Raw genomic sequence first — 26,680 nt, forward strand, 5'->3', positions numbered from 1 at the left:
TACTCCACTGGGTGTTGCTGTCATTTGGCTACTGCTTTCTATTGGCCATAGTTGCACTTCTGCACTCGAGCTTGTTTCTTGCTGTATTGCTTTGTCTGCTGCTATTCTGCCCTGCTGCTACTGATAGTGCTGTGATTGCTGCTGCATTCTGTTATCATTGTACTCTACTGATTGCCCTCTTCTTCAATTGCAAATATTCCCAGGTACACAACCTTTGAACCATGTATTGTTGAAAGTTTGAAGTTGAAGCAGAAATAGAGAAATGAATATCAGTTTATATTATAGCATTGGTGTAAAAGATAGTTCGAATGTTAGTTGGGCCTGTATTTTTACTGCAAACTGCAAATATTCTGCATAAGCTAGCATACATTCTGTTTAAAGTGAACTGTTAGATAGCATGGCTCGACAGTAATGACAGTATGACCTAGACATCATGTTTGATTTAGTATACATTCAGTTCAGTATAACACTTGTTTGGTTTAGTTATGACTGTATAACATAGAGCCATGGTAAGCACTTGTATGTATTTTACATAGACCTCTGAATTGACAAATCTATGGTATTAAGTCCGGGATAAATGTATCCCAAACAAACCCTCATGCAGTCACATTAAGAGTTGGCTATGAAGGCCAGCTTTTCCTGTCAGATTATGTGCTCCAATATAAGTTCGATATCGGGTTTCGGTATAGATTCTTTGTTTCGAAATAATGTGATGATTGTTGGGAGAAACTAATAGTCATTTCGAGTTCATTTAGTAGTAATTTTCCTAATAAACAGCCGATTTCGTTTATCAATTTCAAATAGGTTAGAGTGCTAAAACGGAACTTGGAGGTCGTTAAACATAACTCAATATATGTTGTTAGTTTGTTGCAATCTCACTTAGCAAATTAATAAGCGTATTCACTCGATGAAGACAAAGCGTGAGGCAACTCTCACCTCATGAACAATCAATCAGGTAATCAAACAAGTTTAGGTTCGGCAAACATAATAAGGATTCAGTCTGTATTTGTTCAAACAAGTAAAATTTGGCATCGTCCTTCTCTTTAAAGATAAGCGTAGTAGAAATGTAGCCACTGTAGGGTACCCTTCTAAAATAATGAGACGAGCCTCGCCGAATAAAAATGCAAATTGCGGGGCCCTCAATAATTGATCATGATAAATACTTAGAATTTGGGACGGACTGTTTAGTGAATTCCACTGCCTTCCCCAAAGACAATAATGCGTTTAGATTTCTTTAGGCACGACTTTAAGTAAATTATATTCTTAAAAATCGGGTGCACATTGATGTGATCCAAATCCAAGTCTCAACGGAGTCAAAAATGTGTTAACAACTACGGGTGCATTAATTGTGACGTGGTTCGAGATGCATTTTCACGACGTTGCAATTCTATAAAATAAATGATAATAATAAAAGCGGTTTAAACTTAATAAAAGCACATAAGTCACAACCTGTATTTAAATCAGATATTTAGCCATTATAACAATTTAAGCGACCGTGCTAGAACCACGGGATTCGAGGGTGCCTAACACCTTCCCTCGGGTCAACAGAATTCCTTACTTAGAATTTCTGGTTCGCAGACTTCATTTGGAAAAGTCGAAAATTTCCTCGATTTGGGATTCAAGATAAACCGGTGACTTGGGACACCAAAAACCAAACCTTTCCCAAGTGGCGACTCTGAATTAAATAAATAATTCCATTTCGAATATTGTCACTTAAATTGGAAAAACTCCACTCGCGCATCTTACCCCTCGGGGCGGGCGCGCAAAAAGGAGGTGTGACAGAAGGCATCTAGTTTTGGAGAAATTTTTTATAGAGGGTTGAACTCAATATAACTTGAAATCCCCAAAGTTAGCTTACCTCCTTGTGTTCCAATCGACTTAGTAAGAATTTAACCAACACAATATAATAGGGACCTAGACATTTATCATCCAATTTTAGAATCTGTTTCTACCTATTTACTATTCATCACAAATCCTAGTTCATAAGACCCATTAAGAACTTGTATCCCCTCTCATTCAAATAACAATTCTCAACTTATTATACTTCCTAAATATCCATCTCATACTTGCATTTGAACACATGATAGAAACATTACTTTTGAGTTCAAAACCCTAGCTTGGGATCCTTGTAGAGATTCTTAAAATTGAGCGAAATCCTATGAATTTTGATCCATAAATAGGTTAGGTTTATTACAGAATGATATTACCAGATATTACTTTGGGGAGGGAGGGGGTGTATTTATGGTGGAAGAGATACTCCTCTCGAGGATTAACGTCCAAGTTCAAAATCCAACTCTCTCCCTCTCTCTCTATCTATCTCCTCTTTCCCCAACGACGCTCTTCTTAAAAGATCTGAAGACCGTGTGTTGGCCCGCTATCCACCTGCCTAACTGTGCATAGGCTGGCCCTTCCTCTTGGCCATTTTGGTTAAGCTTCTAGAATGGCCTATGCATGATGCATAAAAGCCTACAAGGACTTGCGTAGGAGCAACCGGGGGGGGGTGCGTAGGTAGTGTTGGCCTTACATAAGCGTGGTCCAACGTGCATAGGTGAGCGCTTCTCCGTGCGTGGCTTGATTTGGGCGTGCTTGGGTTGGCTCCTCTCACGCATAGGAGGTTCTCTCAATGCGTAGGAGGCTCATGTCTGTGCATAGGAGACCTGAAGGTCTCTTCCTTTGCTCTTTTTTTTTTATTGGCTACGCACCATGCATAGCCTGATACTTCGCCTTAAGTTCCTTTGATCCGTACTTGGTCTTTTAAGCCCGAATTGATTCTTGTTACATATGGTAATTTATGAGTTTTTACACTAAATTACAGAAGAGAGGAAAAGAAAGGAAAAAAAGAAAAAGAAAGAAAAATGAGGCTGAGGTATTATAGGGAGAGTCAAATGCCTTTCACTTATTTATTTCACTTGCCATGTCATAGACGATTAACGACACATTTTTTTAAATGTTAAGAGATTTGAAAAGCTGTTTAATTGATACAATTTCGGCAAACATGAAATGTTTAATAGATACTAGGAAAGATGACATGCCAACATGAATTTTTTTTGTCAAGTTTGCGACGCCATTGATGTATTCAGCCTGCAATCAAACTTTAACATTAATTCTTTTCTTTTGAAAATTTATTCATGTTTATTACTTAAGGGGCCTGCAATATAACCCTTATCAATAGTAAAATTTTGACTGTTTCGACTTAAATATATAAAAAGAAATTGAAATTAACAGTTTAACGCTTTTAATAGATTCTAGAATCTAGATTCACAAGTTTTTACTTTTATCATATGCAAATGAAAAGGAGACAATAAAATGAAAAGAGTGGAAGCGGTATCCATAATTGAATTTGAAAAGGGGCGGGCTTGCGCCTTTACCTTACAGACCCCACGAGGCCACCACTGATTCTGAATGGGGAATGCTCTCTCTTTCTGCCACACTGCACTTATTTTCCCATATTCAAAGGCTACTCCATTCATCTTCATTGTCCTACAAAAACCCTAGTCTAATTTGACATTTGAAAGTTGCGAGCTATGTCCAAAGATGCTTCTTCTTCATCTGTCAGATCCGCTGCTGCTCGAACCCAGTTCGAATCAAATGAGAACGACTTTGACAATACCGAATTTCCCTTCCTTACTCCTACTCGAACGCCTCTTAATTCCATCACCGACCCATCTCAATGTCTGGCCCTAGCTCAAGACCTCCATCCCACTAAATCTGAAACAACCCGAGCTGTTCGAGATGGAAATGGAGTTAGAGGAAAAGCTCATTCTGAACCCAATTCAGCTCAAACTACTCCAGTTAGGAGAATTTGTAATGTGTTTACACCCTCCGGGGCTAGGCATGCTCTCCATACTGGAGGTAAAGGGACTACTTCATTATCTTCTAGAAATTCAAAAGGAACTCTTGTCATCAACTCTGAGCCTTCTGTCCACTTTGAGCTGTCGGAGGATCCTTCTTTCTGGAATGATCACAATGTGCAGGTTCTCTTCACCAATTATGCTTGCTACATCAAAATTTTTTGTTTTTCAATTTGAATTATTAGAGTTACACATTGATAGAGAGTATAGTCAATGGTCTCATACATGGTCTTGGACATTCATAGAACTTGCTGATGGATTGAGTTTGGCTCAGGTCCTTTTTCTCTTAACAAGACCAATGAAAGTGAGTACTTTATTCATGTAGGTATTGATTCGTGTTAGACCATTAAATAACACGGAGAAAGTATTACATGGATATGGTAGATGCTTAAGGCAAGAGACTGCACAGACACTGGTTTGGCTTGGTCATCCTGAAACCAGATTCACCTTTGATCATGTTGCATGTGAAACTATATCGCAGGTTCGAAATACTGTAATTTGTATCTGTATGCATTTGCATTATGAAAGGATGAATGGACCATATGTGGAGTAGGATGAGATAACTCAAGGTTAATTAAACTGTTTCTTGAGCTTTGAGCAGGAAAAGCTTTTCAAAGCTGCAGGGTTGCCCATGGTGGATAACTGCATGTCCGGTTATAATAGCTGCATGTTTGCATATGGCCAGGTGTGGGACAGTGCTAATTCTTGGTGCTTGATATAATTCAAAATAGCCAATTACTGATTTACAGGTTTTGAATTTATTCCATTCTTGCAGACTGGAAGTGGAAAGACTTACACAATGATGGGTGACATAGGCGAAATCGGTGGAAAGCTAAGCGAACAATGTGGGATCACTCCTCGTATATTCGAGTACTTGTTTACTCGAATTAGACAGGTTAGATATGAAAAAGATGATTTAGCTGTTACTTTGCGTGACAAGTTTTAAGCGCTATTTCCTTATTCTAATGCCTTTTAGGAAGAGGACGATCGAAAGAATGAGAGATTGAAGTATAGTTGCAAGTGTTCTTTCTTAGAGATATATAATGAGCAGATAACGGACCTCCTTGAGCCTTCATCGACTAATTTGCTGGTAAGTTCAATTTTGTTTGATGACAATTGCTGATGTGTTGCACATTCATATGGAATCAGTCACTACATATGCTGATATATGATAGCTCAGAGAAGACTTGAAGAAAGGTGTATACGTTGAAAACCTCACTGAAGTTAGCGTTAGTTCTGTTGATGACATTCTCAGAATTTTGTTACAGGTGAAACTTAATGCTGAACCTTCATCTCTAAGCACTTTCCACATGAGAAAATTGTTTTGATGATCTTGTCTTCCCCAGGGGGCCGCAAATAGAAAAATGGCAGCTACTCATATGAATGCTGAGAGCAGTCGATCTCACAGTGTTTTCACATGCAACATAGAGAGTTGCTGGGAGAAAGACTCTATGAAGCACTTTAGATTTGGAAGGTTAAATTTAGTTGATCTAGCTGGTTCTGAAAGGTAATTTTTGACTTCAATAGCATATAATCTCATTCAATTGCGTTTTCATGCTTACACAATTTCCGGTTATTTAGGCAGAAAAGCTGTGGCGCAGAAGGAGACCGTTTGAAAGAAGCTGCAAATATAAACAAGTCTTTATCAACTCTTGGGTAATGATGATCTTAAGATATTCTTGAGTAAATTAGGGCTGAAATTACTGTGCCATGCCTATTTGTTTTGTTGATTCTTTTGAATTTCCCCCAAACACTGCTGGATGAATACTGCGGATGACACTTTGCATTATTTGATTTTCTCCTCCAGGATCATGTATTCTTCATGCTCATCATAATACTATTCTTAGTTTATCATAAGATGCTTTAGATTTCTTTTGATAATGCGGGAAGTCCAATTATGAATCTTTACTGGATCATTAATGATTGATTAAGCAAAATATATGCACAAACAAATTTCTAGTATTTGCAAGAAAAAGCTTTGTGGATTGCCTTTGAGTGACTGAAATCGTGGATAAAGTTTCTATCCAAAATTGGCATAAATTTGAACTGAGAATTATGGGGGTGGACTTAACATAGCATGCACAATTGAGTTTCTTAATAGTGGCACATTGCACTCATGAATTCTGAGTAGTCACAAGATCCAAGAAACATTATGAAATAAGATAAACATCGTCCAATTAGTGATCCTCGTTGAATTGCTAATTCTCATAGCAAATTCTCATCTTGCTGTGAATTATGATAAGCCCTACATCAGATGTACATATATCAATCAATCAATTGTGCTGTAATCTCAAACAAGCTGGGGTTGGTTATATAAAACACTAATTTTCCCACTAGAGAAAAGAGCTATTCCTAGAATGCAATTTGCTCTTCATTAAGTTGAGTATCCAAAGATGCAAAATCTTTTTTTTTTGTGAGATGAAGAGCAGATGGATCCTATCCCCTATATCGAACACTCGTTCCTATTGTGAGAAATAATGACACAGAAAAAATATATTATTTATGTATGTTAGGTATTACAATAGCCGTATTTATATACAATGTTTACATATACCTAAAGCCTTCTATATCAATATGAGATACTATACATAAATTAATTCTAACACTCTCCCTCAAGCAGGTGCATATAAGTTATATGTACCGAGCTTGTTACATATATTACTAATACGGAGACCAGTGAGAGAGTTGGTGAAAATATCTGCAAGTTGATCATTAGACATACAAGGCCATTAGACTCCCCCTGAGCAACAAAACCAAGTGGTTGCCGATAAACAGAAGTTGGCTGAAAGGTCGCGGGAAAAATTTGAAAATAATGAGACTAAGCCGAATTCCATACTACAAAATAGGTTCTAAAACACCACCAGAAAACGGAAACTTTTTTGGAAATTACTATTCCATATATTTTTCTCCCATGCTTTCTCACACAACATTTAGTTAGTTGGAGGCCTACTCCCTTCTTTCTGACCTCATCATTTCAATTCAAGGGCAAACCTATTTCCTAGTTACCGGGCTGACCGCACCTTTGGTCAATAGGGCGAGCTATTTGATAGTGACTCCTTTCGTTTCGTGGGGCGACGAAAGGTTACTTCAATGACGGAACAGTCGGAAACTGGAGAGGGTCGCCTTCGGAGAAGCGTTTGCCAAGATCCAAAGCCTCACTCTAGTTATGTCGTGAGGCTGACTGAATCCAATCCATAAACCCGGAATTGAAACGTTGTTCGTTCCCTTTCGTCAAGTAGGCAAAGTAGGCATCCGAACCACTTTGCCTTAGACTCTATTGGTACTGTTAGATAGTTATGTGTAAATAGTCCTAGTCCTACATGTAGTAAAAGTAGAATATGTCCTAGTGCTACATGTAGTATGAGTAGAATATATCCTAGTCCATATGTAGCAGGAGTAGAATATGTCATAGTCCCATATGTAGTAGGAGTAGGATATGTATTATATATAGGGCTTATTGTATCATTGTTAAAAAAATAAATTTTTCTCCCGTGCATTCTCATATGGTATCAAAGTTTCAGTAAGAAAACTATCGTTGTGCGTCATTCCGGGAAGAAAGATCTATCGCCGTGCAATATTCCGGCAACTTCGTCTTGTTCCAAGAGTTTATCACTGCTATAGCGGTACTGTGCATATACCACTACCACCATCAGATCCGAAACCCGTGTGCGACTAAACCCTAGAAATTCCAATCCCATCGGAACAGAAAAGTCAGTCACCATGCGTTTTTCCGGTTGACGACTCAAGATTGATTTGCGTTATCTCCTCATCGGTAAGTGTTGTGCGAAAACCAATACTACCATCTTGTTCGGAAAAGTCAGGCGACAAAACCCCGACAGAAAGTCATGCGCCTCCACGCGCCGCCAGAACTAGAGTTCCGGCGAGCTACAGTAACTTTTTCGGCACGTGTGAACCATTCCGACCATATTTTGACAACTTCTTCAGGACAACTTACTCGTCTAGTGATTCTGGCGTGAACAGTGCACTTTTCCGGATTTTCCGGTGTGAATAGTAATTTGCAAAAAAGTTTCTGTTTTCTAGTGGTGTTTTAGAACCTATTTTGTAGTGTGGAATTCGGCTTAGTCTCACTATTATCAAATTTTTCCGGCGACCTTTTGGTCAACTTTTGTTTTTTCAGCAACCACTTGGTTTTGGTGCTCAGTGGGAGTCTAGTGGTCTTGTATGTCGAATGATCAACTTGCAGATATTTTTATCAAGTCCCTTACTGGTCCTCGTATTAGTTACATATGTAACAAGCTCGGTACATATGATTTGTATGCACCAGCTTGAGGGGGAGTGTTAGATAGTTATGTGTAAATAGTCCTAGTCCTATATGTAGTAGGAGTAGAATATGTCCTTGTCCCATATGTAGTAGGAGTAAAATATGTCCAAGTCCCATATGTAGTAAGAGTAGAATATGTATTATATATAGGGCTCATTGTATCATTATTAAAAAAATAGATTTTTCTCCCGTGCATTCTCACAGGTACAAAGCAAAGACATCATAACAGCCAATGACATTATTCATTTGAGTTTCTGTAAGATAAATTTCACGTATTTATGGATAACACACTGATTTGCTTAATGCTTAGTTGGTAGCGTTTTCTTGACTCAGCAAACTACAGAGCATATGTGATTTTAAGTGAAATAACGTATATGACTTTAAAGTAAACTATCTTATGTTTTGAGGGTATCTCCAGAGTGACAATAGATGACTTGTGGTTTTCTGGGCAGTTTGTCTGCTCATAGAGTTTAGTCTGTTCTTTAACTTTGAGGCCTAAATTGGATTGCACGTCTTTTGCTATATGTTAATGTGATTTGCAGTTTCTATGTTTGAGCGTTCTCATGATCCTAAAACTAGAAAGTAAAGCATATACTTAATCTTCTAAATGATAATGAATATATTCGTATCTTTTGCATAATTCTCTGTGAACGGAGTAACTTAGCAAGTAATATGAGTTTATTTGAACCGCTGGAAGTTAACAAGTTGCAGGAGCTGGTTTAAATTACAAAAGGAACATTTTAGACTGCAGGGTCTCATTATCCTGTGTTGTAAAATGCTCTTATGCTTTGTCTTACTGATCTCTTTTCTACTATATTTTGAAGTCATCTTCAAGCCAGCCTTATGCTGTCCTACTTTGCTAAGTTTTGTTCTAAATTTTTGCCTCGTCTGCGCATGCAGACTCGTCATCATGTCCTTGGTGGATTTGGCACACGGCAAACATAGACACGTTCCATACAGGGACTCTAGGCTAACTTTTCTCCTTCAGGTGAGAAGTATCTCATGACTATTAGGCATAAAAAATACTGAACTGTTAAATTATTGAATTTCTCAATAAGAGAAGGCTATCTTTTCTTCCTCCCTGGATGTAGGATTCTCTGGGTGGGAACTCGAAAACAGCAGTAATCGCCACCGTCAGCCCATCTATTTGGTAACAGGATAATCTCTGTTGTGATTTTGAAAATGCAATAGTAGTGTTGTAATAACTAATTTTTATTCTCTGCAGTTCTGCCAGTGAGACACAAAGCACTCTAAAGTTTGCTCAGCGCGCAAAACTTATTCAGAACAATGTATGAACTTCCAGATATATGCAAACTTTTGTTTGGAAAAACCAAAATTCTGTAGTAAAATTCCAAGCTATATTTTCTATGCTATGCTAACTTTTGTTTGGAAACCAAAAATCTTTAGTTTTTTAAGTTTTGACCTTTATTTTGCTAGGCTAAAATAAATGAAGATGCTTCAGGTGATGTTTCAGCATTGCAGCAGCAAATCCAACAACTAAAGGCATGTAACATGCTCTATTAAAGGTGTATAATATTGTGTTGTATGAAACGTGTAAAATATTCAATGCTCTCATGCATACTTGAAAACTTGTTGAACAGGGTCAGTTGTCCTTTCTACTGAAGCATCAGGGAACGGAGAATTATTTTCCAGAAAGTGTCCCATGTTTAGATCAATTCAGCTTGTGCGAGTTTCCTGAGAGCTTTGACCTGTCTGAGGAATTGAATCTGCACACTGATTGTGGTCCACAACATGGAAGAAGTGACTCAGTAGTCTTCTACTCCTTTCGTGATTTGTCTATTAGCATCAAGACCATATATAATATTGTCCCATGAATTCAATGGCAGTTACATTATCTAAAATCAACTTTGCTCAATGCCGTGAGGAGAGAAAAATTGGCTGCGATGGAAGTTTGGAGATTAGAGGCTGAAATTGAAGCGATGAAACATTTGGTATGAATAACTGTGACATCTCTTATGCACCTTGTGTTATTAGAAAGTGCACCTTAGGTGAATTGATATTTATGCATATAGTAGTCATGTTAAATAAAAGTGAAGGAGTGTTTTGCAGGTTCATCAGCAAGAAGAAGAGGTTCAACTTAGTAAAGACATAATGAAACTTAGAGAAGAAAAAATTGACCGATTGGAATCACTTGGAAATGGAATAATCTCCGCAGACTGCTTTATCCTGGAAGAAAATAATGCTTTAAAAGACGAGATTCGGCTGCTTTGGGCTAGAACTGAACAAAATCCAGAATCGACTCGACTTGCACATGAGAACATTAGACTCCTTAAGCAGCTCAGATGGTAATTACTATGAACATTTGACTTGCCAAAGATGGACGCTCTCTATTCTATGGCAATTTAATCTTGCATCTGTCTTTTTAGGTTTAAAAACTTCTATGGGAACATGAAGACTGGAACACTGGTTGCTGAAATGCCAGAGTTATGTGAACAGGTCAAATTTACTCTGATGACTTTTTTGTTTTGTTTTTTCTTTCAATACATCTGTTCTTTTTCCTGAAATTTACTCTGGGTCAAGTTTTTGGAATTAGCCATGGTATCCTAGGAAGCCTGTACCTACTTCAAGAGAAGAAGATCGGATTAGTGATAAGGTGACTGTTGTGTATCATTTGACATGTGCGAACTGCATCCCAAATGCAGGAAAGAATCGCTGCAGGAGAGTTAAAAGAATGCAGAGAAATGAATTCAAAACTAATCAGGTAAGTCTCTGCAAGTGCAAATCCAATAAGGATATATGGGTATGCACAACTAAATCTTCAGCTTAGCCTGAAATTACCCCTTACATGCATGTGAACTTGCAATAAACAATTTAAAATTGCTTTGGTGTTTAAACAGTATGGTCCTTGTAAGTTCCTATATTCAGTGAATTTTGTTGGAAGCTCCTATATTCAGTGAATTTTGTTGGTAGACCTAAATAAATAATACAAAATTTTCTCCCTAACACCTTAAACTTTCAACTGAGGTGTTCTGTCAGGAACTCACTCAGTTAATGAAGAAGTCAATCAAGTTTTGGGACAATCTTCTCTGTTGTATTGAAATGAAGCAGTTGCGATTACAAACTAAATAACTGGATGGAAAACTAGTAAGAAAAATGGAAACTAAGCTAATCGAGATTCCATAGCGAGCTGCAGATCTGTAGAAGAGAAGAAGAGAAAGGATTAGAAGAGAAGGAAGGAGATGAGATTTGAGAAGAAAGAGAGAGAATTGGGCAAATACCCGTTGGTTCAGCGATACTCTGCTCGACTGGTTTGCTGAGCTTTATAACAAACTCGTCCAGCTGGCAGCTTTTGATCCTTTGAAGCTCATTAAGTGAAATTTAATCTCGGCCGTCGATTTAGCGTTAGTTATTCCTGTACTTCCCTCCCAGCTTCGAACTCCCCTAGCGACATTTCGTTTATTGCTGCATTTCTCAGGTCATGAGATACACTTCTCCTTCATATAAACCTTGTCCTCAAGGATTAGTATCAAACTCTGGAAATTGGACTTGATAAACTCATGGTCCTCCCATGTAGCAACCTCAGGAGGTAAGTTCGACCCCTGGATAAGCACCTTAACAGCAGCCACATTTCCTTTTTGAACAAGTTGTCTTTACAATATTGCAACAGGCTTCACTAGGAATTGGCCTTCTCCACTGGTCATAGGTAAGACTGATTGGACGACCGCCCTAGAGCCAATTTTCTTTTCAACAATGAAATGTGGAAAACAGGATGGACCTTAGAAGTAGGAGGCCGCAACATCTTATAAGTGTGAGAAATAATACACTAGAAAATTATTCTATTGATTTTTAACAATGATATAATGAGCCCTATATATAATACATGTTCTACTCCTGCTACATATGGAACTAGAATTATTTAACACCCCCTCAAGCCGATACATACAAATCATACGTACCGAGCTTGTTATATATGTAACTAATACGAGGATCAGTGAAGGACTTGGTGAAAATATCTGCAAGCTGATCATTCGACTTCACAAACTTTGTAGCAATGTCCATGAGAGAATCTCAATGTGTTTAGTTCTCTCATGGAACACCGAATTTGACGCAATATGAAAGGCATCTTGATTATCACATACAAGTTCCATCTGGCTGATTTCATCAAATTTCAACTTCTTGAGCAACTATTTGATCCAAACTAGTTCACATGTTGCCATAGCCATTGCTCGATATTCTGCTTCTGCACTAGACCGAGCAACCACATTCTGTTTCTTGCTCATCCAAGGTACCAAATTACCTCCTACCAAAATACAATATCAAGACGTAGAACGTCTATCAGAAGGTGATCCTGCCCAATCAACATTTGAGTACCCAACAATTTGTTCATGGCCTCGATCCTCAAACAATAACCCTTTGCCTAGAGCTGACTTTACATTCCGAAGAATACCGACGATTGCATCCTAATGACTATCATAGGGAGAATTCATAAACTGACTTACAACACTTACATGAAAGGAAATATCAGATCTAGTCACTGTGAGGTAATTTAATTTACCAACTAGCCGCCTATATCTTGTAGGATCGCTAAGCGCCCCCCCCGTCCTGGCAGAGCAGTGGTGGTGAGATGCATCCCTGAGCCAGAATACAGCCAGAGTCACCGTGCCTCAGTTTTCCGGCGACTTTTCACGACTGTCTTGCGTTATCTCTCTTTCCGTCAGTATTGTACAAGATCCAACACTACCACAATGTTTAGATGGTTGTTATATATCATTTCATAATATATCGTATAATATTGTATTGTATTGTATTGTACTGTATTATTTTAATATATACAATGTTTGGAACAATGAAGAAAAAACTTGCAATATTATAAAGAAAAAATAAGGTATGGGGTGGAATTATTATATAAAAAGGTTGGTTAAAAGATAAAATAGAATTATTTAATAATAAGGAAGGGCAAGATGAGAGGAAAAAATAAGGTAATGATGCGACCACACCAAATCGGTTGTTCCATAAAGTGACACTTTTTATCGTTACGTAACGGCGGATTTAATGATATGATAATACAACAGGTAACAACCATCCAAACAAGCTGTTATTCTTTTGACAAATACCACATTCAGTAAAACAACTAAGCCAATCTCTTAAAGGTCCCTAGTTGTCCTGAATGCCCTCCTACTGAAGAACCATGAAAGATCTTAATCAGTTGTTGCCTGAGAGTGCCAGTGGCCCCAATGTAAATTTTGCCCTTTCTCCTCAAGACTACTACCAGATCTGTGGCCCTTGAAGATCAACTGTGAGTTGTGCAATCAACTCATCAGCTAGTGCATCCTCTTCATAGCTTGCACCAATTTCTTGCACCCAAATTGGCACAGTCGTGCTGATGGCATTAAGTGTTGCGTGGGGATCAACTTCAGCAGATAAGGTCTCAAACTATCTAGAAAGTGCAACAACCACTGTGTTCTCCGCCCCTCTTTTGTACTGGACTTCATAGTTTAAGCCTAAGAGCTTAATCAACCCCTTCTATTGAATGTCTTAGGTAACCTTCTGTTCTAACAAGTATTTCAGGCTATGGTGATCAGTCCTTACCACAAAATGCTTATATTGAAGGTAGTGTCTCCATTTATCTACGGCATATGTACTCTTGATTTTCATTAATTGAAGATTGAGTCGTATCAAATTGTTCTCGTATACGTCGTCACCATTCATTTTCCTTTCAAATTCACCGTCGACCGGAACCCTCGAATTTTTAGGTATTAATTTCTTAAACCATTTTCATTATACAATTTGTTATAGTCTCTTCGTAGAAGAATCTTCAGCAACATAAAACTCAATTTTTTCATCAGCTTTAATGGTAATTCTTCTTTCTCTCTTTCTTTATATATCTTCTTAATTTCAGATTTTAATTTAAACAACCATTTTATTGTTAATAATTGTTTTATGTACATTAAAAGAAACCCCATTAGAAATTTGATACTCCGGTATCTTATTTTATATCCACTAGAGTTTTTCGGCGAATACTCCGCCGGGGACCCCATTTGACTTTGGTTAATGATATATCCTTCTTGTTTTATTTCCCTTTTGTTATTTTTGGAGTTCTCATTCGGTTAAAGCTATAGGCGCACTGAACAGTTTGAAAAAATTGCGTACGACACTGGCGTTTAAAGATTCTCGTTCTCATCAACTGACTCGGAAAAATATTTCGTTAGCGTTTCCAGTCACCGAAAAAATCTGGACAAAAAAAATTTGATTGAATTGGATTGTTGTGGATATCGATAGCATTTGATTTATAATTCATTCTTTAGGTTTCTTTCATTTCTTTTTCGGTTTTAGGAAAAAGAAAAGTATCTTTTTCGTTTTTGGGGTCTAGAAATCAGTACACAATTTTCATCCCAGTTCACAAACCCTAGCACTAGTTTAGCCGATCGCCGAGCAGTTTCCCAGTTCACCTTGCCGGAGCACACAGGTTCGGGAGGTACCAGCATTCACCGGACATCCCCGACTGTAATCCAGGTTCCATCTTTCTTGAACTGTATTTGCGCACATCTATTTACCGTTGCCTTGCCGACAATTTTTGTTTGTGTACACATCTATTAGTTTTGGTTGCCTTGCCGGTAACCCGTAGTTGGATCGATTGTTTTTAGTAGACAGTATTTGCTTGTTTTTCTCTCTTTTCTACTAGTGTTTTAAGCTTAAGGTTTCATCTATCCCTTTTAATTCCTTGTTTGCATAGGGGTAGTTTCTTAGACGTGGTATATTCACTGTTCTAGTGCCTGCTCGCGTTACTGTTCTCGTAGTATCGCCTTTGAGTTGTTTTTAGCTCTCGGGTTCCTAGCGTGTAGTCCTTCGTTCCCACTACTTGTTCTTAGTGGTAGTGTTTACCTGATATCTTTTGCTTATAGTGGCGGTAGTGTATGATGTGAGAGTAAGGTCATGTCCTCGGATGGGGCTGGGGGTGGGGTCCAGGGGTGGGAAAGGGGGTAAGAAAGCCTTTAGGCTGAGAGTTGGGTCTTGGAACATTGGGACGTTGGCGGGGAAGTCTATAGAGTTAGTTAAGATTCTTCAGAAGAGGAAGATCAACATAGCGTGTGTTCAAAAGACTAGATGGAAGGGTACTAGGGCACGGGATATAGACGGATTTAAACTATGGTACTCAGGAAGCTCTGGGGGTAAGAATGGGGTAGGTATTTTAGTAGACAGGGACCTCAGGGAGCTCGTGGCCGAGGCTCGGAGGGTAAATGATAGGTTGATGAGTATTAAACTTGTAGTTGGTGGGTTTACTGTAAACATGATTAGTGCATACGCTCCTCAGGTAGGTTTGGACCAGGAGGTCAAGAAGCGATTCTGGGAGGATTTGGACGAGATGGTGCATAGTATCCGCACACAGAGAAGCTGTTCATTGGCGGAGATTTCAATGGCCATATTGGGGCTAGTGCTAGGGGTTATGATGATGTGCATGGCGGGTTCGGTTTTGGATATAGGAATGAGGGAGGTAATTCACTGTTGGATTTTGCTAGGGCTTTTGATTTGGTTATAGCTAACTCGAGTTTTCCGAAGAGGGAAGAGCACCTGGTCACTTTCCGGAATTCAATGGACAAGACTCAGATTGATTATCCTCTCTGCAGGAAATGCGGTAAAGGTCTGTGCATTGATTGCAAGGTCATCCCAAGTGAGCACCTCACGACCCTACATAGACTCCTAATTATGGGCCTGGAGATCAAGAGGAGTAGGAGGAAGAGGGCGTTTTGCATGCAACCTAAGATCAAGTGGGGTAACTTGACCAAAGACAAAGCCCAGGAGTTAGGGGAGACGTTGTTGGCTATGAGGGCTTGGATGAGTAGGGGGGACGCATCTAGTATGTGGGTCACGACTGCGAATTACATTAGGGTAGCTGCTAGAGAGGTCTTAGGGGTCATGAAGGGCTCTCCCGGGGGTCATAGAGGGGACTGGTGGTGGAATGGAGAGGTACAAGGTAAAGTGAAAACTAAGAAAACTGCTTATTTGAAGCTAGCAGAGAGTACAAACGAGGAGGAAAAAAGAATTTATCGGGAGTGTTACAAAAAGGCAAAGAAAGAGGCAAAGTTAGCAGTTACAACGGCTAAAAATGTGGCGTTTGCTCGTTTGTACGAGGAGCTCGGGGGCAAAGGCGGGGTCAAGAATTTGTACCGGTTGGCCAAGGTAAGGGAGATGAAGGCCCATGACTTAGACCAAGTCAAGTGCATCAAGGACGAGGATGGCAAAATATTGATGGACGAGGCACTTATTAGGAGAAGATGACAGGCATACTTCCCTAAACTGTTGAACGAGGAAGGGGATAGATGCATTGTGTTAGGTGAGTTGGAGCACTCCGAAAGTCGGCGGGATTTTGGGTACCGTAGGCGGATTACGGTAGAGGAGGTGGAAGGGGCGATGCGTAAGATGTGCAGGGGCAGAGCGACGGGGCTAGACGAAATCCCGGTGGAATTCTGGAAGAGCGCAGGGCGAGCAAGTTTAGGAGTGGCTCACTGGGCTGTTTAATGTTATTTTTAAGACGAAGAAGATGCCTGAAGAATGGAGGTGGAGTACGATGGTTCCGCTTTACAAGAACAAGGGTGATATCCAAAATTGTAACAATTATAGGGGTATCAAGCTGTTGAGTCACACTATGAAGGTTTGGGAGAGGGTGGTGGAGGCCAGGGTGAGGAGGTGTGTGTCTATTTTCGAGAATCAATTTGGATTCATGCCGGGGCTTTCGACTACGGAAGCAATTCATCTGGTTAGGAGAGTAGTGAAGCAGTACAGAGAGAGGAAGAAGGACTTGCATATGGTGTTTATTGACCTTGAGAAAGCGTACGATAAAGTCCCGAAGGAGGTCCTGTGGAGGTGTTTGGAGGCTAGTGGCGTTCCGGTAGCGTACATTAGAATGATTAAGGATATGTATGTTGATGCTAAGACTCGAGTGAGGATTGTGGGTGGTGACTCGGAGCATTTCCCTGTGGTGATGGGGTTGCACCAGGGATCGGCTCTTAGCCCGTTTTTATTTGCCTTAGTGATGGATGTACTGTCGCGACACATCCAAGGAGAGGTGCCTTGGTGCATGCTATTTGTTGATGATATAGTGTTGATTGACGAGACACGAAGCAGAGTTAACGCGAGGTTGGAGGTTTGGAGACAGACCTTGGAGTATAAAGGTTTCAAATTGAGTAGAACCAAAACAGAATACTTGGAGTGCAAATTCTGTGACAGGACCCATGAAGTAGACGTAGAAGTAAAGCTTGATGCTCAAGTTATCCCCAAGAGAGCGAGTTTTAAGTATCTCGGGTCTATTATCCAAGGTAACGCAGAGATTGACGAAGATGTTGCACACCGCATCAGAGTGGGATGGATAAAGTAGAGGTTCACTTCCGGTGTTTTATGTGATAAGAACGTGCCGCCAAGACTTAAGGGCAAGTTTTATAGAGTGGTGGTTCGACCGACTATGCTGTATGGGGCTGGGCCAGTCAAGAACTCCCACGTGCAGAAGATGAAAGTAGTAGAGATGAGGATGTTGAGATGGATGTATGGGTGTACCAGGAGAGATAAGATTAAGAATGAAGTTATCCGAGACAGAGTGGGAGTAGCCTCCGTGGAGGATGAGATGCGAGAGTCGAGGCTGAGATGGTTCGGACATGTTAAGAGAAGAAGCATTGATGCCCTGTTAGGAGGTGTGAGAGGTTGGCCATGGCGAGTTTGAGAAGAGGTCGAGGTAGGCCTAAGAAGTATTGGAGAGAGGTGATTAGACAGGGCATGGCGCTGCTTCAACTTGTTGAGGACATGACCCTTGATAGGAGGGTGTGGAGGTCGAGGATTAAGGTAGAAGGTTAGTGTGTAGTTTTTAGTTGCTCACCGATAGTCTTAGTAGCACGCATGTCCCTTCATATTCTTAGATTTTTATTATGTTATGTGATTTTGTTCGCCTCAGGTAATGTATTCCTTGTTGCTAGTATTTGGTACTACTTATTCTTTATCTTTCCCTTTTTCTTTTCTCTTCCCTCTTTCTTCCTTTCTCGCTATCCACTTCTTCTCATTACCCTTCCTGAGTCGAGGGTCTATTGGAAACAACCTCTCTACCTGTTAGGTAGGGATAAGGTCTGCGTACAGACTACCCTCCTCAGACCCCCTGGTGGGAACATACTGGGTTTGTTTATGTTTATGTTATGTATATATTGAGTAAGGCCATATATTCCTTCTCATAGATAGACTTATCGCTGTGCCTTAGAGCTAGCACCTTGCTAAAATAAGCTACTGGTCTTCCATTTTGCATCAGTACAACTCCAATGCCCGAATGGCATGCATTAATCTCAACCACAAAAGGTTGAGCGTGATCAGGTAAAGCTAATACTAGGGTCGTGGACATGGCTCTTTTAAGAGCTGTAAAAGCTTGATCAGCTTCCTCACTCCACCTGAACCCTTCCTTCTTCAAGAGATCTGTTAATGGTCTGCAAATCGCACCATAATTAGCCACACATTTTCTGTAATAGCCAGTCAGTCCCAAAAATCCCCTAAGTGCCTTGATTTTGGTGGACTTAGGCAAGTTCACCATGGCCTGTACCTTGCTAGGATCAGTAGCCACACCCTGAGCAGTAATGACATGCCCAAGGTATTCAACTTGTGATTTCCCAAATGAGCACTTAGTCCTCTTTGCATAAAGGTTATTCTTCTTCAATGTCTCAAATACAATGGATAAATGGTTTATATGATCTGCTAAGTACTGACTATACACCAAAATATCATCAAAGAAAACTAACACAAATTTTCTTAAAAAAAAAATAAAAAACTTGATTCATTAAGGCCTCGAAGGTAGCAGGGGCATTTGTAAGGCCAAATGGCATCACCCTGAATTCATAGTGCCCTAAGTGAGTTCTGAAGGCATTTTTGAACACATCTTCTACCATCATTTGATTTGATGGTACCCTACTCCATGGCCACCTTGGAAAAGATTACTGAACTATGCAATTCATCTAAGTGATCTTCTACAATGGTTATAGGGTACTTATCCTTGATAGTAATGTCATTTAACCCCATGTAGTCTACCAAAACCTCCATGTGACATCTTTTTTCTTTACCGATAAGGCTGGAGAAGAAAAAGGGATTGGCTTGGCTGAATGGTCCCACTGAGCAACATTTCTGCTACCTGTTTCTCTAGTTCCTCATTTTGATAGTAATTATACTTGTATTTTCTCAGGCTAACTAGTGTAGCATCAGGTTTTAGTGGAATCTGCTGATCTGGAAGGGGCAATGCTTTAGGTTTTGCAAAAACTTCTTTGTACCTTTCAAGAACCTCTTGTGTTGGATCATCTATATCTTCCTGTTATGGTAGCTGGTTACACTTACCATGAACAAATGAGCCATAAGTGTTTGCCCCTTCCTCAATAATTTTCCCATAGAACTCCCATTAATACAGCTCAAACTGCCTGCTTCAAGTATGGCATGTAGCATATCTTGTTGCCCTTCCTCCCAATTGTAGCACACTTCTTTTCATGATCAAACTTGGTGGGATTATACTTTTTCATCCAATCATTGCCTAACACTATCACAACCACCCAATTGTATAATTCTCAAATCTTTCTGAAAATATTTATTTTGCATTTTCCAGCAAAAGCCTGCACACCTAGCATTGCACGTGACATAATTCCCATCGGCAATAGTCACCTTCATTGGGGGACCCTAAAATGACACATGTCCAGTGCCCTTCACTATTTGCTCATCAATAAAACTATGTGTGCTTCCAGAATCAACCCAACACTGTTGGGCTCCTTTTCTTGCTAATGACCTTGACCAAAATTGAATTCACGACAGAACTATTTCCTGCTAATGCACTAATACAAATGGCTTCCAACATCTCCTGTTGCCTCTCCTTCAATTATTATCTCAGCTAAATTAGGATCTCCTGTTTGAGTCTCAGGCGGGTCCACTACAGCTTCAGGGCTATCATCACTCTCCCCAACCAAACAGTTTAGTTGCTTGTTTCTATATTGGTGCCCTGGTGCATACTTCTCTCCACATCTGAAACATAGGTGATTAGTCTTCCTATACTCATAAACTTCAGGACTCAGTCTATAAGTGCCTTTTCTATTAGCTGGCATGGTTGAAACCTTGTGAGTTGAGGCAACTCCGGTGTTCGAGTAAGGGGTTTTACAATGGTTTTGTCCTTCTTGCTTACTGCCTCAAGGGCCTTCTCTTGCATTCTAGCCTGTTCTATTGCACCATTTAAGGTGGTTGGCTTAAACTACTTAAACAAATAAAGAGCAGCCGCTTTAACCTTAGAATTCTCAATGGTTTTGTACAAGTTGAAATATCGCTTGAATTTTCTAAGCTATACCTTGGTTCCTTGCCTTCAAAACTTGGCAATTCCCGCTTGGGAGGTGGAACTGTAAATCTAGCTTGCCTATTCTGTCTTGCCTCAAGCATCAACATAGGAAGTAAACCTCCCCCGTTTGGATTTGCTGGTGGTCTCTCCAATGCAATCAATCTGTCCAATATTAATTCCAAGCTTCCTTGAATGCCAAGCTGTGTCTGCTGCAAAGTTTGTTGCCCAGTCATCAACTCAGCTAGCACCTTCTCGTGTTAAGTAATCCTCGCATCCATAGTTTGCATCCTAATGCCATCCACCATTGTTTAATCCACAGGTTGCAGGTTTGAGAGCTTTGATACCAATTTTCAGGAACTCACTCAGTTAATGAAGAAGTCAATCAAGTTTTGGGACAATTTTCTCTGTTGTATTGAAATGAAACAATTGCGATTACGGTAGATTTTGTGAAGAAGAAAAGGCTTCTGTAGATTTTGTGAAGAAGAAAAGCCTTCTTGTATTTCTGTGTATTTTTTTTTGATAAGGTAAATTGTATTAATCAAAAGGGAGAGAACTCCCGTATACAGGAAGTATACCAAAAAGTAGAGAATTTACATCAGAATATGATTCTCTACAAAAGACACCCAATCTTCTATACAAATAGGGGCTATATGAGTGCACCAAAAAGCGATCAAAGATAAAAGACTATTTGTAAGATGTGAAAAAGGAGACTCAATCCCCTCAAAAGCTCTCCAATTTCTCTTCCCCCTAACTATCCACATGAGAGCTAACGGGGCGAACTTCCACGCCTTTTGCTTTCTTCTTCTACGGAGACCGGCCCAGCTGTATAACATTTCCTTTACAGTGCTTGGCATCACCCATTGAACACCAAAAAGGTTCAGGATCGCCCTCCACAAAGCCGAGGACACAGGGCAATGAAACAAAAGATGATCAACTTCTTCCCTGGAGCTTTTACACATATAGCACAAACTAACAAGTGTAATTCCTCTCTTTCGCAGATTCTCAGCAGTCAAAATCACTCCCCTCGCCGCTAGCCATGCAAAAAAGCACAACTTCGTGGGCGCTTTAGGAATCCAGATCGAGGAGTATGGAAAAGAGACCTCCTCTCTCACCAACATACTCTGGTAAAAGGACTTTACGATGAACAGACCATCGCCACGCAAACCCCATCTCCAAGAATCACAAGATGGCTGGGGCCTGTCTTGCCCATATAGCAGTGTCAATAAATCTTGGAGCTCCGCAATCTCCCAATCTTGCATGTTCCTTCTAAATGAGAGGTCCCATACTACCCCCCTTCATGCTCCTTATGAATCTGTTGGACCATCAATTCCTTCTGGTTTGAAACTCTGAAGACATCGGGGAAGGAGACCCTCGGAGTATCCTCTCCATACCACCTATGATTCCAAAAGCTAATTCTCCTTCCATCTCCCACCCTGTAAGAGATGTTGCCACTGAAGGATTCCCAATTCTTCATGATGCTCCTCCACATGCCACACTCGAAAGGTGTTGTGATTGCCTTGGTCCTCCAACCCCCTCCCGTGGAATCGTACTTTTCTACTATGACCTCCCTCCATAGAGCATGCTCTTCTACCCCGAATCTCCACAGCCATTTCCCCAACAAAACTCTGTTCAATACCCTAAGATCTTTTACTCCAAGTCCACCCCGCTTCTTTGGGGAAGTGATTGTCTGCCAATTCACTAGATGATACTTTCTAGTTCCATCCGCTGCATCCCAAAGAAAATTCCTTTGAAGCCGCTCCAGTTTTTCGGTGATGCTCACAGGAGCTTGCAACAGGCACAAGTAATAGTTGGACATACTCGATAAAGTGCTTTTAATGAGCACTTCCTTTCCGCCTTTTGACAAATACCATTTCTGCCAGCCTGCTAATCTTTTTTCAACTCTTTCGATCACCGAATTCCAAACCGTAGCATCCTTATGCGAAGCGCCCAATGGGAGACCCAGGTAAGTAGTGGGAATAGAGCCCACCTTACATATGAGAACATAAGACAAAGCATCAATGTTAGTAATCTCACCCACCGGGAAAATCTCACACTTGCCGAGGTTCATTTTGAGACTTGATACTATGTGAAACCACTGCAGGACCTGCTTTAGGTAGGTCAACTGATCCATATCGGCATCACAGTAAATCAGGGTGTCATCCGCAAAAAGCAAATGAGAGACTCTTCGGGCACTGGGCACCCCGATCGGAGCTGAAAATCCTCTCAAGAAGCCTCCGCCGGCCGCACGATCCATCATTTTACTCAGTATCCATCACTAGAATGAATGGGGGATAGGGGGTCTCCTTGCCTGAGACCCCTGGAGCTGCCAAAGAAACCACACGGGCTACTATTAACCATGACCGAGAATCTGACTGAGGAAATGCAGAACTTGATCCATCTCCTCCATCGTGTCCCAAACCCCATCCGCATCATAATAAAATCCAGGAACTCCCAATTAACATGGTCGAAAGCCTTCTCAAGGTCCAACTTGCATAATAAGCCGGGATCTCTATTTTTTCTTCTGGAGTCTACAAGTTCATTTGCCACCAAAGCGGCATCCTGGATCTGCCTACCTTCCACAAACGCATTCTGGGAGGACGAAATAGACACGTCAAGAACCTTCTTGAATCTGTTGGAAAGCACTTTAGAAATAATCTTGTAAATGCTCCCCACGAGACTAATAAGCCTGTAGTCACTGATACAAGATGCACCTTCTTTCTTAGGCACAATAGTAATTGTGAGAAGGCACGGGAGAAAATATGATATATATTGCTATATTGTGTGTGATGCAATACAAGAGGTGCTATTTATAGCTACTCTATACAAAGGGGATACTACTCATATTCCAATGTGGGACAATTACATAGCTATCTCTAACACTCCCCCTCAAGCCGGAGCATATAAATCATATGTACCGAGCTTGTTACATATATAATCAATGCGAGGACTAGTGAGGGACTTGGTGAAAATATCTGCAAGTTGATCATTCGATCTCACAAACTTCGTAGTAATATCTCCTGAGAGTATCTTTTCTCTGACGAAGTGACAATCAATCTCAATGTGTTTAGTTCTCTCATGAAACACCGGATTTGATGCAATATGAAGTGCAGCTTGATTATCGCACACAAGTTTCATCCGACTGATTTCACCAAATTTCAACTCCTTGAGCAATTGTTTGGTCCAGACTAGTTCACATGTTGCCATAGCCATTGCTCGGTATTCTGCTTCTGCACTAGACCGAGCAACTACATTCTGTTTCTTACTTTTCCAGGACACCAAATTTCCTCCTACTAAAACACAATATCCAGACGTAGAACGTCTATCAGAAGGTGATCCTGCCCAATCAGCATCCGAGTACCCAACGATCTGCTCATGACCTCGATCCTCAAACAGTAATCCTTTACCTGGAGCCGATTTTATATACCGGATAATGCGGACAACTGCATCCCAATGACTATCACAGGGAGAATTCATAAACTGACTTACAACACTCACAGGATAAGAAATGTCGGGCCTAGTCACTGTGAGATAATTTAATTTACCAACCAGCCGCCTATAGCTTGCAGGATCGCTAAGCGGCTCCCCCTGTCCAGGCAGAAGTTTAGAATTCGGATCCATCGGCGTGTCAACAGGTCTGCAACCTGTCATCCCTGTTTCCTCAAGAATGTCTAACACATATTTCCTTTGAGAAATAACAATACCTGAGCTAGATTGAGCAACCTCAATACCTAGAAAGTACTTCAATCTGCCTAGATCCTTAGTTTGAAAGTGCTGGAAGAGATGCTGCTTCAGATTAGTAATACCATCCTGATCATTGCCCGTAATAACAATATCATCAACATAGACTACCAGATAAATACATAGACTTGAAGCAGAGTGGCAATAAAACACAGAGTGATCAGCTTCACTACGAGTCATGCCAAACTCCTGGATAACCGTGCTGAACTTACCAAACCAGGCTCGAGGAGACTGCTTTAGACCATAAAGTGACCGACGCAAGCGACATACAAGGCCACGAGACTCCCCCTGAGCAATAAAACCAGGTGGTTGCTCCATATAAACCTCATCCTCAAGATCACCATGAAGAAAGGCATTCTTAATGTCCAACTGATAGAGGGGCCAATGACGAACTGCAGCCATGGATAGAAAAAGGCGAACTGATGCCACTTTAGCCACTGGAGAGAAGGTATCACTGTAATCTAGCCCAAATATTTGAGTGTATCCTTTGGCAACAAGACGTGCCTTAAGTCGATCAATCTGGCCATCGGGACCAACTTTGACTGCATAAACCCAACGACAACCAACGGTAGATTTACCTGAAGGAAGAGGAACAAGCTCCCATGTACCACTTGTATGTAAAGCAGACATCTCGTCACTCATAGCCTGTCGCCATCCTGGATGAGACAATGCTTCACCTGTAGACTTAGGGATGGAAACCGAGGACAATGAAGATATAAAAGCATAATGGGGAGATGACAGACGATGATAACTCAAACCAACATAATGAGGATTAGGGTTTAGTGTGGTCCGTATACCTTTTCGAAGTGCAATCGGTGTACTAGGAGCAGGATCCGCAGTAGGAGCCGTGTCAGGTGCAGGACGAGAACCAGATGGGCCTGATGTAGGGCGCGAACGACGATGATAAGTCAAGAGTGGTGTTCCTGTGGCTGGGGAACTAGGAGGGATAACACTTGACTCCTCAAAAGTTGGTATGGGTGAAACCTCTGTGGTTGAAGGTGGAGGAGGATTACTAAATTCCTCAAAAGTCGGTATAGGTAAGACCTCAGATATGTCATGGTGGTCAGCAGAAGTGACATCAGTTGTGAAGAAAGGTTTAGACTCGGAAAATGTGACGTCAGCTGACATAAGGTACCTATGAAGATCAGGTGAATAACAACGATATCCCTTCTGAACACGAGAATAACCAAGGAAGACACATTTGAGAGCACGAGGAACTAACTTATCTTTCCCCGGGGCTAAGTTATGAACAAAACATGTGCTCCCAAAAACCCGAGGTGGAAGAGGGTGCGAAAGAAGAAGAGAAGAAAAATGGTGAATAGAGTGCTTGATTATTCCCTCAAGCTGTTGGGTTTAAATAACCTTTGACAGAAATACAAATAAGGAAAGACTACAATTACAAGCCTACAAAATCTCCTAATTACTTAATTATAGGGATTTGTGTATCTTTTCATATTTACATAGTATCAATTCTTGCCATATTTAACACTCCCCCTCAAGCTGGAGCGTACAAGTCATATGCTCCTAGCTTGCTACAGATATCGCCAATTTTGGATCCTCGGAGTGATTTTGTGAGGACATCTGCTAGTTGGTCTTTTGAGTTGACAAAACTCGTAACAATGCACCCGGACTCAGTCTTTTGTCGAATGAAGTGACAATCTACTTCAATATGCTTCGTTCTTTCATGAAATACTGGATTTGAAGCGATATATAATGCGGCTTGATTATCACAAATCAATTTCATCGGCTCGTCCCTTCCGATCTTTAACTCCTGTAGAAGTTGCCTTAGCCATATAAGCTCGCAAGTAGCCAATGCCATAGCCCGATATTCTGCCTCTGCGCTTGACCTAGCCACCACATCTTGCTTTTTACTTTTCCAGGATATTAGGTTGCCTCCAATTAAAATACAATAACCTGAAGTGGACCGTCTATCAGAGGGAGAACCTGCCCAATCTGCATCAGAATACCCAACAATGTCTGCATGTCCCTTGTTTTCATACAATAAACCTTGTCCCGGAGAACCTTTGACATATCTTAGGATGCGAATTGCTGCATCCCAATGACTGTCACAAGGTGACTGGAGAAACTGGCTAACCACACTTACAGCAAATGAGATATCAGGTCTCGTGATCGTAAGATAGTTGAGTTTGCTAACAAGTCTCTGATATCTTCCTGGATCTTTTAGAGGTTTCCCTTGTCCCGAAACAAGTTTAGTATTTGGATGCATGAGACTGTCCACAGGTTTGCAGTTCAACATACCAGTGTCTTCCAAAATATCCAAGGCATACTTCCTTTGTGAGATGACAATGCCGCTGCCAGATTGTGCCACCTCAATGCCTAGAAAATATTTTAGTTTTCCCAGATCCTTAGTCTGGAACTGACTTGAAAGATGCTGCTTAAGTTGGATAATACCTTCATGATCATCACCTGTGATGACACTATCATCAACATAACCAATTAGAAAGATACATTTACCATGAGATGAATGCCTATAGAATACTGAATGATCAGCTTCTGTTC

The 26,680-nt window shown here is 40.6% G+C and overlaps 1 protein-coding gene across 1 annotated transcript in view; it reads left to right on the top strand.

Annotated features, from left to right (window-relative positions):
• The first annotated feature begins 3,326 nt into the window (after positions 1 to 3,326).
• LOC104222389 (kinesin-like protein KIN-12C) overlaps positions 3,327 to 26,680 on the top strand; it is a 46,712-nt gene continuing 23,358 nt past the window's right edge. Inside the window, exons 1-17 of the mRNA XM_070155802.1 lie at positions 3,327 to 3,974; positions 4,177 to 4,332; positions 4,453 to 4,536; positions 4,627 to 4,746; positions 4,828 to 4,941; positions 5,027 to 5,119; positions 5,198 to 5,358; positions 5,433 to 5,507; positions 9,034 to 9,121; positions 9,225 to 9,283; positions 9,359 to 9,422; positions 9,571 to 9,636; positions 9,735 to 9,902; positions 9,981 to 10,085; positions 10,204 to 10,439; positions 10,521 to 10,590; positions 10,797 to 10,855. Of these exons, the coding sequence (XP_070011903.1) occupies positions 3,525 to 3,974; positions 4,177 to 4,332; positions 4,453 to 4,536; positions 4,627 to 4,746; positions 4,828 to 4,941; positions 5,027 to 5,119; positions 5,198 to 5,358; positions 5,433 to 5,507; positions 9,034 to 9,121; positions 9,225 to 9,283; positions 9,359 to 9,422; positions 9,571 to 9,636; positions 9,735 to 9,902; positions 9,981 to 10,085; positions 10,204 to 10,439; positions 10,521 to 10,590; positions 10,797 to 10,855 (2,168 nt within the window). The 5' untranslated portion in view covers positions 3,327 to 3,524. The remainder of the gene's footprint in view (positions 3,975 to 4,176; positions 4,333 to 4,452; positions 4,537 to 4,626; positions 4,747 to 4,827; positions 4,942 to 5,026; positions 5,120 to 5,197; positions 5,359 to 5,432; positions 5,508 to 9,033; positions 9,122 to 9,224; positions 9,284 to 9,358; positions 9,423 to 9,570; positions 9,637 to 9,734; positions 9,903 to 9,980; positions 10,086 to 10,203; positions 10,440 to 10,520; positions 10,591 to 10,796; positions 10,856 to 26,680) is intronic.

This window comes from Nicotiana sylvestris, chromosome 9 (genome assembly GCF_000393655.2).
Source record: "Nicotiana sylvestris chromosome 9, ASM39365v2, whole genome shotgun sequence".
In the NCBI taxonomy this organism is placed as follows: domain Eukaryota; kingdom Viridiplantae; phylum Streptophyta; class Magnoliopsida; order Solanales; family Solanaceae; genus Nicotiana; species Nicotiana sylvestris.